General features: G+C 33.2%; 1 protein-coding gene and 1 long non-coding RNA gene across 9 annotated transcripts in view; both read left to right on the forward strand.

Moving 5' to 3' along the window:
• Positions 1-4,537, forward strand: part of Pde6 (phosphodiesterase 6) — a 229,210-nt gene extending 224,673 nt beyond the window's left edge. For 5 of the 6 annotated variants that reach the window (XM_065358742.1, XM_065358741.1, XM_065358743.1 and 2 more), the window contains 12 exons: positions 1,033-1,164; positions 1,268-1,370; positions 1,492-1,618; positions 1,698-1,803; positions 1,887-2,030; positions 2,115-2,294; positions 2,382-2,535; positions 2,619-2,764; positions 2,836-2,919; positions 3,025-3,175; positions 3,264-3,343; positions 3,446-4,537. In XM_065358742.1, the coding sequence (XP_065214814.1) occupies positions 1,033-1,164; positions 1,268-1,370; positions 1,492-1,618; positions 1,698-1,803; positions 1,887-2,030; positions 2,115-2,294; positions 2,382-2,535; positions 2,619-2,764; positions 2,836-2,919; positions 3,025-3,175; positions 3,264-3,343; positions 3,446-3,772 (1,734 nt within the window). In that variant the 3' untranslated portion in view covers positions 3,773-4,537. The remainder of the gene's footprint in view (positions 1-1,032; positions 1,165-1,267; positions 1,371-1,491; positions 1,619-1,697; positions 1,804-1,886; positions 2,031-2,114; positions 2,295-2,381; positions 2,536-2,618; positions 2,765-2,835; positions 2,920-3,024; positions 3,176-3,263; positions 3,344-3,445) is intronic. The other variant, XM_065358744.1, reaches the window with a different exon arrangement.
• A 2,532-nt stretch (positions 4,538-7,069) lies between these two features.
• LOC135839737 (uncharacterized) lies at positions 7,070-12,242 on the forward strand. Of its 3 annotated transcripts, XR_010557640.1 has the most exons (6): positions 7,070-7,186; positions 7,268-7,524; positions 7,617-7,756; positions 7,843-8,063; positions 8,142-8,164; positions 9,211-12,242. It is a non-coding gene; the product is annotated as an uncharacterized LOC135839737 (long non-coding RNA). The 3 variants fall into 3 exon arrangements; XR_010557641.1 differs by lacking the exon at positions 8,142-8,164; XR_010557639.1 differs by lacking the exon at positions 9,211-12,242 and having other exon boundaries at positions 8,142-9,204.
• The last annotated feature ends 3,505 nt before the right edge of the window (positions 12,243-15,747 follow it).

Below are 15,747 nucleotides of genomic sequence, written 5' to 3' on the forward strand. Positions count from 1 at the left end.
TCTGAATTATTGTGTCAAAAATCTTGCACTTCCTCCCGGTTTCTGTTGCGAGGGCGTGCTGATTTTAGTTTAAAAATAATTCCAAAAAAGTTGGAATTTCAAGTTTTGTGTTTGTAATTTGAATATGTGTTTAATATTATTGAAAATGGTTTTAAATGTCGTTGATTTTATGAAGCGTTCAAAACTAATGAAATTACGAAGTATTTCAAAGGATAATTGTTCAAATTCGTCACGGTATCCAAGCGATGGTCTCCCTGTACAAGTCTTTTAAAATAGAAAATTTATAGAAAAAATTGAATTGAAAAGAAGTCGATAGAAATTCTTTGAAAGTTTTCAATTTCGACATGATACCTCTTATCAAAAATGTATCACAATTTTTTCCAAATTTTCAAAGGTCAGGCTTGATATCTAAATATCTACTTCAATGTTAATTGGTACCCAATATGTCAGAGAGGTCAATTTTTTCAAAGTTTTAAAAAATCTAAATAATAGCCTATGTTAAAAATTTATCTCAACTGCTTCCGAGTCCCTTCAAGTAAAAAAAAATTGACATACCTAATTCCAAAATTTTTCCGGAATTTTTTTCAAGTTTTCAAAAGTCTGATAAGTACATATTATTAGAAACCCACTGTCAGTAGGATTGTTTCCAAGTTTTCAAATTCAAATGTCAACGTCTGAAAATGCAGCATGACGCGAAAAAAGTACCTATTCGTGTCAAAAAAAATTGACCAAACTCCGAAGACTTTAACCCGAAACTAAACTAGTTTGACATGGAATTACCGAACATACGAGTAGTAAAATACAACGTATTTACGGCAAACTGAATAGGCAATTTTGTATTTCACGTTTGAAATAAGTTGCCTACTCGGTTTGCCGTAAATGCAAATTCAAATACATAGTGTTTGTGACACCTCCCTCTTTATATGATTTCTTTTCTATTTTTATTCGCTCTTCTTCTCAATGTTAAAAGTAAAGAAATATTCTTCCTTATTTTACGATTCATCGCACTAAGAACTTATATTTGTGTTTCAGGTGGTCAATATTGAAAATCTGACTCCTTGGACCAGTGAGATAGAAGATGATTTCGAAATGAAATGCATATTATGTATGCCAATATTAAACGGCCAGAAAAAATTAATCGGTGTTGCTCAATTAATCAATAAGGTAAAAAATATTCTATCTTGCAATAATCCTAAAGTTTTTTCTAATACCTACCTTACTCGAATTCATCGACGATTTTATTTATCTGTGTTATTTCTGTTTGTAGGAAACTGGACAAACTTTTACCGAAGGTGATATTTCTATTTTCGAAGCATTCGCCATATTCTGTGGTCTGGGTATACATAACACTCAGATGTACGAGAATGCATGTAAGTTCACGTTCACTTCGTCCCCCAATCACCATTATTTTCTGTTATTCGTTGGCAAATTCTTCATACTTCGGATACAGCTGCAGACTGTATTTTAATTTGTGCCTATGTGTGTTTCCAGGTAAATTAATGGCTAAGCAGAAGGTAGCTTTGGAATGTTTATCGTATCATGCTACTGCTACACTTGAAGATACGAGTAGACTTGCCCAAATTCCTATACCGTCTGCCGAGGTTTATAACCTTTATAGGTATTTATATTTTCATCTCTGATGTGATTTGAATATTTTGATCTTTTGTTTATAAAAACATCAATTTTAATTATTACAGTTTTAAATTCATCGATTTCGATTTAACCGACGATGATACGTGTAAAGCTGCGATTCGAATGTTTTTGGAGTGTAATTTAGTTCAGAAGTTTCAAATTCCTTATCAGGTTGGTACAATCTCTGTATTTTGATTTTTTTTTTTTTTTTTTTTTTTTAATGCCTCTCTAACTTATTTTTATTTTGTATGCAGGTTCTATGCAAATGGGTTCTGAGTGTGAGAAAAAATTATAGACCTGTCAAGTACCATAATTGGAGACACGCTTTGAATGTAGCTCAAACCATGTTTGCGATGCTCAAAACTGGCAAAATGGAAAGATTCATGAACGATTTAGAGGTACCTACCCGAACAATAACTCTTAATTTTTCTGGATATTTCTTAAAACATTTTATTAAATCGATCGATGTTTCAATTTTATAGATTTTAGGTCTGTTGGTAGCCTGTTTATGTCACGATCTCGATCATCGAGGTACTAATAACGCATTCCAGACTAAAATAGAATCTCCATTGGCTATTCTATACACGACCAGTACAATGGAACATCATCACTTCGATCAGTGCGTGATGATTTTAAACAGTGAAGGAAATAATATCTTTCAAGTAAGGAAAACGATTCCTTCAACGGTGTAGATTGTTTATCTCATCACAAAATATGCTTAAATAACTAATTTGTATTCGCTTCCATAGGCTCTGTCTCCGGAAGACTACAGAGCTGTTATGAAAATAGTCGAAAATTCCATCCTTTCTACTGATCTCGCGATGTATTTCAAGAAAAAGAATCGATTCATGGAATTGGTAGAAAATGGCGAATTCGACTGGCAGAGTGAAGAAAAGAAAGAATGTAAGAAAGTTCGAGAATCGAGATTATTTATTTACGAACACGTCGAAGTGTATTCATTAATTATTACCTACGAATTGTTTCAGTACTTTGTGGTATCCTAATGTCAGCTTGTGATGTCAGCGCTATCGCTAAACCTTGGGAGATACAACATAAAATGGCTAAGTTGGTCGCTGATGAATTTTTCGATCAGGGTGATTTAGAAAAGCTGCAATTAAATGAACAACCAGTGGTCTGTATTACCTCATTCAACTTGAAAAAAAAAATTAAAAATGGTTCGATTAATTATTTGATGATTTTCAGGCCATGATGGATCGAGAAAGAAAAGACGAATTGCCCCAGATGCAAGTCGGTTTCATCGATGTGATTTGTTTGCCTTTGTATAAGGTAATAGAAGAACACTTCATTTAATAAAACGAACAATAATTCTGGGAATTTCATTTTATTGATTTCAATATTTTGAAAAATGATGTAACATTTTGTCACTGATAGGTTTTGGCTGAAACTTTCCCTTGGATGCAGCCTTTATACGATGGAACGATGGAAAACCGGCAACACTGGCAAGATTTAGCTGAAAAAGTAGAAATGGGATTAACATGGATAGATCACGACGTAATCGAGAAACCAGTTGAAGAATTCACGAGTAAATATTCCCCCTACAATTCACTCTTATAACACCGAAACATCAATTAGTTTAATTTAGTATTAATTTATTCCTTCTAAATTTCCAGCAAATCATAAAAAAGACATAGAATTCACAGTTACCACGTTGAACTGCGCTCAATCGGCGAACAAGAAACCGTTAGATAAAGTACGTAGGATAGTATGATGTTCAAATACTCATTTAAAATCCGATATAATGTTTTACTTGCACCTCGAGTAGGTACCTGTACGTTAACACTTTTATTTACAGAATCATTTAAATTTGGATTTAGACGCAACGTCGACACAAACGCTGAATTCGAATTTCAGTAACGGATCCACACCCATCATGGGCATCACACGATTTACCAGTTTTCGTCGTAATCGAAGCTGTAACAAAGGTACTAGGCTACGATCGGCTCATCATTCGTTTCACAAAGAGCACAAAAGTTCATTCGATTCGCCCAAGTTTGAAAAATCCAAGTTATCTTTGGACGAGAAAGTTAGCACCGAGTCTCCGGTATCTTCGCCCAATGATAAAGTATCTACGACTTCGACGACAACCAAAACTAAAAATAAGGTGTGCTGTGTAATGTAAATATATTAAGACGATTTTTACCGTGTAATTTAATTTTTTTTTTCTCTCTAGATTTAAGTATTTAAGATTATAAGTGTAGATTGCGTAATTTTGTGGTTTCAATTTGGCCTACCTTTAATGTTTAATTTCCCAAAAATATTGTTTTTTTCCCCTCATGTTTGGCAAAATCTTTACTTATTTATTTATGTAGATGTCAATTTCCTCGTATTCTTTCCTCCTTTTTATTGGCAATGGCATTGTGCGCATGTGATAATAGTCGTCATTTTAACGGATTTTCTTCTCCAAGATGGATCTAAGCAATATTAATTAGCAATAATTATACGAAAACGTGTGTTTTTAATCTGTCAGCTTATATGTAGTTGTCGACATTCTCTTCCTGTCCTTTTTTTCCCGAGTGCACCTTGTGTTTAGAATGCTTTCTTTCTTTCCTTCTTTCTTTTTTTTCTTTTTTTTTTTTTATAATTACCTACCTACGTATGTATTTTTGTTGATCGTCGTCTTGATTAGTAATTTAGTTTTTCCGAACCGCAATAAAAATAAACTTGAAAAAAAATTCTTTGTGATATGTTATATAGTATTTAAGAAGGGTTACAATTTTTTCCCATTTCCTTCGGTTATTCTGACAGTCCATTGGATAAAGTTACCTGATGTCTTTTGAAATGTGGATTTTCAGCGTAACTATGCTGTATCTCATAAATATTTTCGATGTTTGAATTTTATATATTTTTTAACTAGTCTGTTTTTAATAAAATGTTTGAAATATTACGAGTTTTATTTTATCATTTGTGTAAGGTTTGATATTTTGAATGAACGAGTTGAAAGTGCCCCTGAAACATTGTGCTTAGGCAACTTATTCTGTAGTGTGGAAGATCGTAAGATGTATGTTCGTACTTTTCACATTAATATCATCTAATAATGAATTCATAATCGTTCGAAAATTCATTTAACATAAAAAAATGATAGCACAATATTGACTTTCAAAATACTTTGTGACAGCAATAAAATGATTTTTTAATCAGCAGAAAATGAATTATTAAATCAAACTCAGAAAACAATCTGAAAATTACTGCTTCTGAGAATAAATTGAAAATGAAGAATTATTTTCAAAATCATTCAGGAATTTATTCAGATCCTGACAATTTTCTTACAGGTATCAGAGAAAACTCACGTAATTATCTCAATATTAGATCAGTATCTGAAAATCCGTGGGTGCGAACAATAAACTCAGAAAATTATCTTCCTATGAAAATTAGACTAAATCTGGATCAAAATTGCTCAAAAGTTGAATAATAATTATTATACTTAGGTACTTGAAACGAGGATACATTTTATTAAAAATTGAAATCAATAACAAAATCGAAAGGTATAAAAATAATAATGAATATTTGGGCGGAAAAAATCACAGTACAATGACTAGAGAATAATATTACAAAACGACGAGAAAAAAGGAGTAAAACAACGTAACACGAATACAAATTAACACAGAATACCGAGGTGAAAATCAAGATGAAGTTTTCACAAAGATAATAGAACATTATCCAACTCATACTCGAAATTCGAACAAGCTTCGTCGAATTGACTCATTTTTACGAAAATAATACCGATATTGTGTAAAATTTTGATTCGAAATTCTCTTCGGTACCTATACTCGATCTAGGACCCAGCGGTAGATTTTCAAAGCTTCATGGTATTTGACCAGCTGAGCGTAGATATTACCGATATTCATTTTAAAACAGAGTTGGCGCGATTCGAATCGCGTGAAAGAATCGAGAAAGAATCCGATTCTCACGATTCGAATCGGATTCGAATCGCGGTTCCCCAAGTCAAAAGAATCGGAAAATGCAGGAATCCGATTCCCTTTTATAGAGAATCGCACCTCCTCGATTCCCTGCGATTCCTTGCAGATGTTTTTCACCTGTTAAAACAGTAAAATGTACTATTTTTAATGCCTTTTAAGTCATGCATTTGCATTTTGTAATTTGGGACTGATGACATTTTTTTAAAGGTCGGCTGTTGTATGAAAATATCGCGAATCAGTGATTCTATAGAGTGAAGGAATCGTGCAACGTAAGAATCGGATCCTCTTTAATGGAGAATCGCGCCTTCTCGATTCCCTGCGATTCCCTGCTCACAGCAACAAACTAAAGAATAGAACATGCAAAATGAGCATACACCAAGTTGGGGAAATTACTCATTTCATTTCAGATTCATTTGTGAAGTCCTGAAGTTGAAAAAAAAATAGTATTTGGGAATCGGAATCGGAGGGAATCGAGAACCGCTAAAGAATCGGATTCAGAACCGGATTCGCTTTGTGAAAGAATCGAGACTGGAGAATCGCGATTCTCCCAAGTATGAGAATCGTAATTCAGGAATCCGATTCTGACGAACCGAGGAATCGCGCCAACTCTGTTTTAAAATATATATTTGTTGACTTTTTTCGGAAACACACTGTTTTTGATTGTAGCCTTATAAGTACATGCTTAAAGCTTCGGTGTACATGTTATTGGTGGGCTACGGTAAACAAGACGGAATCAGTAAGGTCGGAATTATGCGGTAATTGTATCAGCTTGTGTTCTTTATAAGATGCATCTTTAGCTTTCTGTAAAGCTAATTTAATTTAAAATTACCATCGTGTTCAGCCTTACAAGATTCATCGATAGATGAAGCTCCAAGTTACGTATCCGATCCTGTAGAGTTACTTCTTTAGGGGTATCTGTAGCTGTAGATTTCATTTGACTGAAAAAGTTCAAAGGATCGGGTAGGTTGTTGGACGAACGTGACGTGTAGCCTGCCCTCTGAACGGCTGTTATAGGACGCCGGACCAAGTCTTCGGCTCCATTTTGCATCAGCTGAAGTATGGTATCTTTACTTGATGCTGTGGATTTCCATTTGTGAGATGATTTCAACGGATCTCGAAGCCGGAAATCTTCGGGTTGGATGCCAGCTTCGCTTAACTGAATCAAATTCGGATCGTAATCGTTGTAAAGATCATATTCGTCGTAAGGATTCAACTTGAGAGTTGAATTTCGGTCATTTTTAGCGGATTTTCTGCTTTTTTCAGTCAATTAACAAAATTAAACAAAATATTTTTAAATCGAAAAATAATTGTTGTGTATCTTGGTTGCCATGGTTTCCTTATCAGAATTTCTTGTAGTGACAAAGAAAAAACATTGGAATTATACACTTTAAGGTGAATCGTATTCAGAATAAAATAAAGTGTGATTATGCTGATCGTAAAAACACCATTATTCTTGTTTTGTTTTTTTTTTAAATCACTCTTATCAATATTGATAAAGACGAATTTTAGAATTTCTGTTTCTGATTTCTGTTTCTGATTTCTGATTTAGAGATTTCTGATGCATCATAAAATATTGTAGGTTTCTCTGTTCTCAACTTCTCAGTATATGGTCGCAGGTATGTATCATGTTCAACATTTAGTAAGTAACCGAACAATCTATCATACTTACTTTCTAGTCTACTGTTACTTTCTTACAGATTGTGAGATTGACGCCGAAAACCTCAAACGCTGCCTTGAATTCTTCGCCTGTCCAGTTTGCTATGGTCAATACTCGATTCCAAAATAATAGATGTGAAGCTTAACAAATCTTAGAAACGTTTTCTGCCAAACACAATTATGTTGGATACTTATTTTACGACGATGAACTATCAAACTGTGTTCGAAAGTACTCTGCATCGGATCCAAAAGCTACATATCATGAGAAAAATTCCAATCCAAAGAAGAAAAATACCAAGTAAATTCGGATGATACTTATTATAAATATTTACTTGGTTGAACTTTGCAAATTATTTATTTTCCAATTTCAAATAATTTTTTAAAAATCAGGATAAGGATGAAGATTACACTTATGCCAACTTTGACTCAATCGTGAAACAGCTCAAGCTGATAAAATCGTTCCTCTCTGTAAAGATTTGATTGCTGCGGTCGGTGCTAAAGAAAAATTATCTACTCCTAGTGTGATTCCGGTATGTTCATTTCATGGTGTGTTTCATTCGAGGTGGAGGAAACATTTTATGAGATTTAATTTCGTGTTACTGAATGTAATTCACAGAAGACGTTTTCTTCTTGTATAAAAGAACTGTTTGGTACAGCTACCAAATAACATGAACCGAGCTCGTTCAACGATGAAATATTTGCTGATGTTTTGCAAATGCCGTTCATTTTTCAAGCAAATGGATCTGCTTTTGAGAATTTCTTCAGAAGTTCGTTGAAATGGAGCTGATGGTTGGAAGACGAGATACAAATGTTGAACTCGTTGTACCGAATAGCTAGGTTGGTATTCTTGCAATGAAGACTTTTGATTGTAAATTTCATTTTGAAATCTGACTATTGTTCTTTTTCATGATTTAGATGATACGAATACACTGCTAAAGGTTCGAAACGACTTCAATACGTACTTAAAAGACATTAATTTTTATTGGTCGCGTTTATTCTACCAATTTGGAATTAAATTGACGAGCTAGACCTGCGTTCAAAGAATACATCTACCAAAATTTGCGGTATTAAGGTGCTTTCTTTTTATTTTTGGTAAATTTTCAAGATTCAGTTTGGGTCAATAAAAATGGAGTAAAAATCAAAACTTCACCAAATCTACGTAGAAATTTGGAGAAATTCTCAAAATCTGAATTCTGATCCACGTTTGAAAAATGAACGGCATTTTGAATAAATATCGGGTGAATTGAAAAAGTCTGCAATACGTAAGACAAGTGGTCGTTCGATTGAAATTTGAAAATCATGCGTGACGCGTGAGGATGTGTGTTGGTATACTTATCTACATAAATTTGAAAAGGGCACACTTGCAGTGATTATCTTTTTATCAAGTGTGAAGTTCAGCTCTAATATCGGTGCTCTTTTAAACCTACCCCTCAAATAGGAAATTACAAAAAAAATGTCAAAATTTTCTACCTTCGCTTCGCTGAGATGGAAACATGTTCTCTGTTAATTTTCGAAATTTATCTTTAAATAATTCACTTGCGATGTATTTTTTGAAAACAAGTAGGGTACGTTACAATTATTACAGTAGACAAATTTTGAAATTTTTGTTGAAAAAAAATATGGTGTGTTTGAAAAAAATCTTCCTAAAAAGTCCTTTTAATTGCCTCTTTTTTTTCGTATGAAATTTTGTTAGAATCTTGTTTTTGCAATTTGAAAAATTTAATTTTGACAGAAAAAATTAAAATTCAACATTCTGCTCAAAAATATGAAAACTACAAAAAATTTTCAAAAAATGTAAATTTTACGAAATGCCTTTGTGAGTATTTAAAACAACCACAAATACCTTGAAGAGCAGGAAACCTCATTTTAAAAACAATTTTCCAACGCGAAAGGCATAATTAATTATCTTGATCTTTTACAAAAACTTATTCAAAGTTGTGTAAAAATTGAAAACAATTATTTTTGAATTTTTTATTGATTTCAGATTCAAAGTTTCATGGAAAAAAGCTAATCGCATTGTATCGTGGAAAATTTAGTGGCGAAAAAACTCAAAAAAATTCAAACTTTTCACTAAGCATCGGTTTTTATGAAAAAATCGGAGTTCTATGAAGAAAATGATGAGAAAAAAAAATATCAAGTATAAAATTTACATAGCTTTTAAGCACAAATTGAAAAAAGGACAATTTAAACCAATTGTTTTGATGAGGAATTAAAAACTTTTTTCAATTTTTTATGCAAAGAATCAAATTGTGTTGGGACACATTTTCCTACTTTTGCAGCTCGATTGACCTATTTATTTCTAGTGAGTTTTAAAAATTGCATCTTCGACAATAAATTTAAATTTCTATTTTTCGTCGTATTTGGGAAAAAACTATGGATACCTACCTTGAAAAATTGAAAAGGAACAGTGCAATCTAATTCATTTCTTAATGAAGTAGGTAGATACTTTTTTTTTTAAATTCTCTCTTCAATTTTTTCACTCGCAAATTTTATTTTTGGGAAAAATCTTCGGTCATTTGAAAAAATAAAGGGAAACAAATTTTCAAAGCATTATTTTTCTGGGAGGTTTTGGTTGTGAGATATTTCAAATAAACATAAGAAATTAGTAAACCCTTTGTTTCGACATTAAAAATTAATATTTTTCAATTTTTTCATCATTTATTTCGGTAAAAAACGAAGAACAGCGACAAATTAAGAGAGTGCAAAAATGGATCCTCCTCCCCCCTCTCAAAAAAACGTTCCAAAGTCTGGAAATTTTCTAAAATTGGTCACCATTTTTTTTCAAGACCTGCAAGTTTTACTACTTGAATAAAATTTTTAAAAAAATTTGAAAAATTGTCTACAAAAATCGACACTTAATACAAGTTGTTTACAATTTAGACAACCGAAGTAAAAATTTTCAAAAAAATTTTAAAATTGACTAAAAAAATAGAAATTTTCAAGATTTTGACGAAATTTTGTCAAAATTTGGGAAAATTTGTTCAAATGGTTTTAAGAACCGACTGATTTTTTTTTAAAAAAAATCGTCAAATGTTAGAGTTGGCAAATTTACAAATTTGAAAATCTTAATTTGGTAACTTGAAAATTTAGCCTTTAGGAAGATTCTTCTGCCCCCCCTTCATCCCGACAGACCTTATTACTGTTCTGTGTAGCGCATCTGTGATCTGATCTGAATTTTTTTATTCTTTTATTCGTCAAAATTGACATTTTATTCAGCAAATGTTTGAGTTGCCTATCCTCGTATCCAAGGCTATGGACGACTGACTCTTGAAACACACCGTACTTATAATATGGTAATCCCTTCATTTTATTTGATTAGTTTTTCCCTCCTTCCTGCATCGATTTCTTGATCCGAACACGATGAAATTATTATCTACTTAGTCCGAACTCTATAGCACTTGTCCTAAAACCCTCATTTTTTTCCTTCACTCGTAAAAAACTTCTCGAAAGTGGAATTCCATTTAGGGACACCGGTACCTAACTAACAATTTTTCAACCTCGAGTATTTATAATGATTTCTCTCTCTGTGGAAAGAAAAATACTATATAGGGATCGTAATTAGTCCGTAGGTGGAGGTCGCGTACCAGGTTACTGCGGAGTGCTGCTGTACGATGAACACTTGGTGTACTCGACGGTGATGCTGATGTTTAATAGCGTCGAAAATAAGGGGCAGAGATAGGAATGAGAGTAAAATAAGTATAAGATGGTGGAATTTTACGATTGTTTTCAATTGCCGGAGATAGTTTGTCGTGGTATTACGATAAAGTACACACCGATATAGTGCTGCGGTGCGGTCGAGGAGAAAAAGCATTTTCTCCCACGCGTTAATTTTCGAAAGCGCAACGAAAACGAGTCAAGTTAAAAATAGTATAAGAGTATCACTATTAAAGGAACCGCGGTGTTTCGATATTACTGCATTTAAAAGTTTTTTTCTATCTTTTAAATTGGCGTATCTACGTTATAGAGTAAAAAATCGTGTGCTGGGGGAGAGACACGTTGTGGTTCGTGGGAGCGAATTTCGAACCCCCTAGATACGGTTTACCAAATTCGAACTGCACGATGAGAAAGAAATCGCGCGTTAATTTATAAAACGCGTTCGCAAGCTGATTTTTTTCCCTCTGTTGGCATTTTTTTTTTTACGATGAGAGTAAGGCGAGCATTGCGCCAGGTTTTTGTTATTGCTTTTTTAACGTCGCTCGTTTGTTCGTTCGGTCGCTTTAAAAAGCTGCCACGCGAATAAAGCCTGACTAAAAATAACCGAGTAATTAAGCTGCAAAGAATTTTCAATACTAATTCCAAAGTTGAATTGTGTTTCTGTTTCCAGCATTGTGATTGTGTGTGAGCTCTCGCGTGTATTCTGCAAAATGCTTGTGCTGTACGAATGTTGGACTGGAGGGGTTATCTCGGTGTTCACTTTATTACTTCTTCTTACGATTTTATTTTCCCTCGTGACAATATTTTTACATAAAAAATTGATCATTTCAACAAGGATCACTATTACTTATTGTAATATAGTCTATGTACTATTTACAAATACTAACTCTAACTCTAAGAGGCGATTTATCAAAATTACCTATTCGTAATTGGAGATTAATGAATTACATTTACGTGTGTTTACATCTACCTACCTTTGATCCAAAAAAAAAACTTTCGAAGCATTTTTCTGTTTACGAAGTCGTTCACTTGAAAAAAGGTACCCTCGTTGTGCAACCTCAACCTTATTGATATGAAGTACATAATTTTATTATGTGTTTTTTCTCCCTCCTTTCCTTTTTTTACGAGTATTTCTTTGAGAAGTGTTTCGTTGAATATCTACATTTTGTACGATAGATGTAGAAAATATTGAAAGTTACCATAGGTGTAATGTATCTATAATTTATCTATGTTCAATAAAAATTGGCATTTTTCATTAACGTTGTTAACGTATTAAAGTACGAGTAATGTACAAATAAGTTAGTACTCACGTTATGTACTTGGGAACGTTGCAATAAAAATCGTTATTTGTTGCACTGTTAATTTTATTTTTACACACTTTTATCAAAATGTAACAAGGAATAACGTATTTTTTTTATTTTATTTTTTTTATCGAATATGAAGAGCTTATAGGTTTTGAGTTTAATGTGATCGGAGACTTATTTATGGTTGAAACAACAATAGAAAATCACGTCAATTTTTTGTGGGAATTTTTTTTTTTACGAGTTGATGTGGTTTTTTTTCATATTTGAAGGATTTTTTTAAAACACTACAATGTGATCAGAGCTGTTAAGAGCCAAAAAAACGGAACTAGGGCCAATGTGACTTTAACACTTCCTTCCCTTCTTCACACTCGTGGAAAACTTATTAAATTACAATTCTTACAATGATTATTTTTTTAGTAAAAAAAATTGTATTTTTTTAATTAGTGCGACTGATTCATAATTATTTTTATAATTGAGCTCCTCATTCTAGAACGCTTAAAAAAATCTTAGTTCTAGAATCTAGATGAATCGAAGGTCCTGCAAGTCCTGCTGTTGTCCTGCTTTTTTCACTTTTCATCAAGAAGTCCTTTTTTCCAATCAGACTTCAAGTTATCAAAATGGGGACCACACGGAAAGAACCAAACAAATCAATTTGCTTTTCTTTTTCAAGTTTGATTTTTTTTTTTTTAAATCATCATTCAAATTGTAAAATGTTGAAGCGAAAAGATAAACTTCTTCATTCATCACGCAAGGAAACATCTTTTTTATACAAAGGTTTTACCCTCATCACTTCGCTCGGACCCGTTTGCTTTTCTTTTTCAATTTTGAATTTTCCATTTAAAAAATCATCATTCGAATTTTAAAATTTCGAAGCAAAATCTATTCCGTTAAAACTCGCCGTTTTATTTCGAAAAATTGGTATATTTTGTTTGATAGTGTCGTTCCAATTTTCCATGAAATTTTTTCAGATGTTTCAAAAATTTGTTATGTTGAAAAAATCTCCTGGGACAACTTTTTTCTTAAATGGGGAGTCCTAAGGAACATTTCTAGCCCTTGTATGTACTCAAAAAAAAAGTGGCCCTACTTACAAAAGGTCGGCCATTTTGATTGACAGGTCAGCCAAAATCGCGGATTTTGCGTTCCAACAGAGGACTTGCACGACATTTTTTAAACCGTACAAAGGTAGATCGAAAGACAAGGCAAAAAAAGCTAAAGTGCCATTTTCGATTTTTGAAAAATTTTCAAAAATTAAATTTTGGGCAAAAATGAGGGAAAAAATCAAAATTTTATCAAATTGACCAAGAAAGCTGAAATTTGGTATAATATCCTATTTTCGACCTGCCAAATCGTTTGGAAACTGTTTCAACCCGTTTTGAGCAGTTCTGGAGCCTACAACAGATTTTCGAAACTTGAAATTCCCACAAAATTTCATCAAATGAAGTTGGAAAGCCGAAATTCATTCTGCAAACTAATTTCAATGAGCTACGAAGTGAACTGCAGGTGAATTTTAAGTTGTTTTGGAGCCTCCAGCGACTTTTCAAAAGTTACTGGAGCCTCCAGTAGATTGAAATTTATCCAAAATTTCATCAAACGGAGATGGAAAGCCGAAATTTATTCTACACTCCAATTTTAACACCCTCTGAAGACGACTTCAAGTGAGTCTTAGCCATTTTGGAGCCTCCAGCGACTTTTTGAAAATTACTGTAGTCTCCACCAGATTTTTTAAACCGGAAATTCCCACAACATTTTATGAAATGGAGTTGGGAAAGCCGAAATTTACTCTGCACTCCAATTTTAACACCCTCATGAAGACGACTTCAGGCGAGTTTAGGTCATTTTGGAGCCTCCAGTGACTTTTTGAAAATTACTGGAGCCTCCAGTAGATTTTTGAAACTTGAAATTTATCCAAAATTTCATCAAACGGAGATGGAAAGCCGAAATTTACTCTACACTCCAATTTTAACACCCTCTGAAGACGACCTCAAGTGAGTCTTAGTCATTTTGGAGCCTCCAGCGACTTTTTAAAAATTACTGTAGTCTCCACCAGATTTTTGAAAATGGAAATTCCCACATGAAGTTGGAAAGCCGAAATTTACTCTGCAAACTAATTTCAATACGCTACGAAGTCGACTGCTGGTGGATTTCTTCGTTCTGGAGCCTCCAGCAACTTTTTGAAAGATTATGACTTTTTTTGGAAAATTTAAATTTCAAAAGTACAAGCTAGTCGTATTGAAATTAGTTTGCAGAATGAATTTCGGCTTTCCATCTATCTTAACTGATGAAATTTTGGGAAATTCCAAGTTCAAAAATCTACTGGAGGCTCCAGTAACTTTTAAAAAGTCGCTGGAGGCTCCAAAACAACTTAAAATTCACCTGCAGTTGACTTCGTATCTCATTGAAATTAGTTTGCGGAATGAATTTCGGCTTTCCAACTTCATTTTAATGAAATTTTGTGGGAATTTTGAGTTTCAAAAATCAGCTGGAGGCTCCAGAACTGCTCAAAACGGGTTGAAACAGTTTCTAAACGATTTGGCAGGTCGAAAATAGGGTATATCTCAAATTTCAGCTTTCTTGGTCAATTTGGTAAAATTTTGATTTTTTCCCTCATTTTTGGCCAAAATTTAATTTTTGAAAATTTATCAAAAATCGAAAATGGCACTTTAGCACTTTTTGCCTAGTCTTTCGATCTACCTTTGTACGGTTTTAAAAATGTCGAGCAAGTCCTCTGTTGGAACGCAAAATCCGAGATTTTGGCTGACCTGTCAATCAAAATGGCCGGCCTTTTGTAAGTTGGGCCACTTTTTTTTGAGTACAGGGGCTAGAAATGTTCCTTAGGACCTCCCTTTAAGAAAAAAGTTGTCCCGGAGGATCGATAGGGCGGTGCAATAGATCCGTATGCGCCTATGCGGGGTCCCCGACTATAAGAACCTTGACAAGAAAAGCGAAAAATTTGAATATAAAATTTTTGCAAATTAATAATTAGGTAACTTAATATTTATAGGACTTATTTTTTTATTTTGATTTTTGGAAGCCTCAAATTATTGTGAAATTTGTTCATTCCAAAGTGAAAAACAAATCGCACCGAGCGAACTAGTGAAGTCAGAGCGCTAGAGCTTTTGAAAGTTTTTTATTTCGAGAGGCATAAAAACTAGTTTTTTTTTAATGTGATGACAAATCTTGCATTGCCTCCAAATCACGAAATTTCAAATTGATCTCTGGACTTGTATGGCAAATGTTACTTCTTTCATTCTTCAATTCAATCTTTATAGTTATGTAGGTAATTTTATTTTATTTTCATTTTTTAAAAATTTTCTCTAAAATGAAAACATTTCGACTCAAAAAAATTGTGACTTGGACATATTTTTCAAAGCCTCCTTTCGATCAAATCAAGCCCTCCCCTTGCTATTTAACTGCACTCGATTGTTTTTTTACCACTCAGTGCGGAGGGGGGGGGGTGATTATTTCTAATTTTTTGCCGTGGACATCGTACATTTTTTCCACCTTTGACGAGCTATCAGAAAATATAATACTCGTATTATTGTCTTTGAAAATTAAAAGCCATA

Source organism: Planococcus citri, chromosome 3, assembly GCF_950023065.1.
Source record: "Planococcus citri chromosome 3, ihPlaCitr1.1, whole genome shotgun sequence".
NCBI lineage: Eukaryota > Metazoa > Arthropoda > Insecta > Hemiptera > Pseudococcidae > Planococcus > Planococcus citri.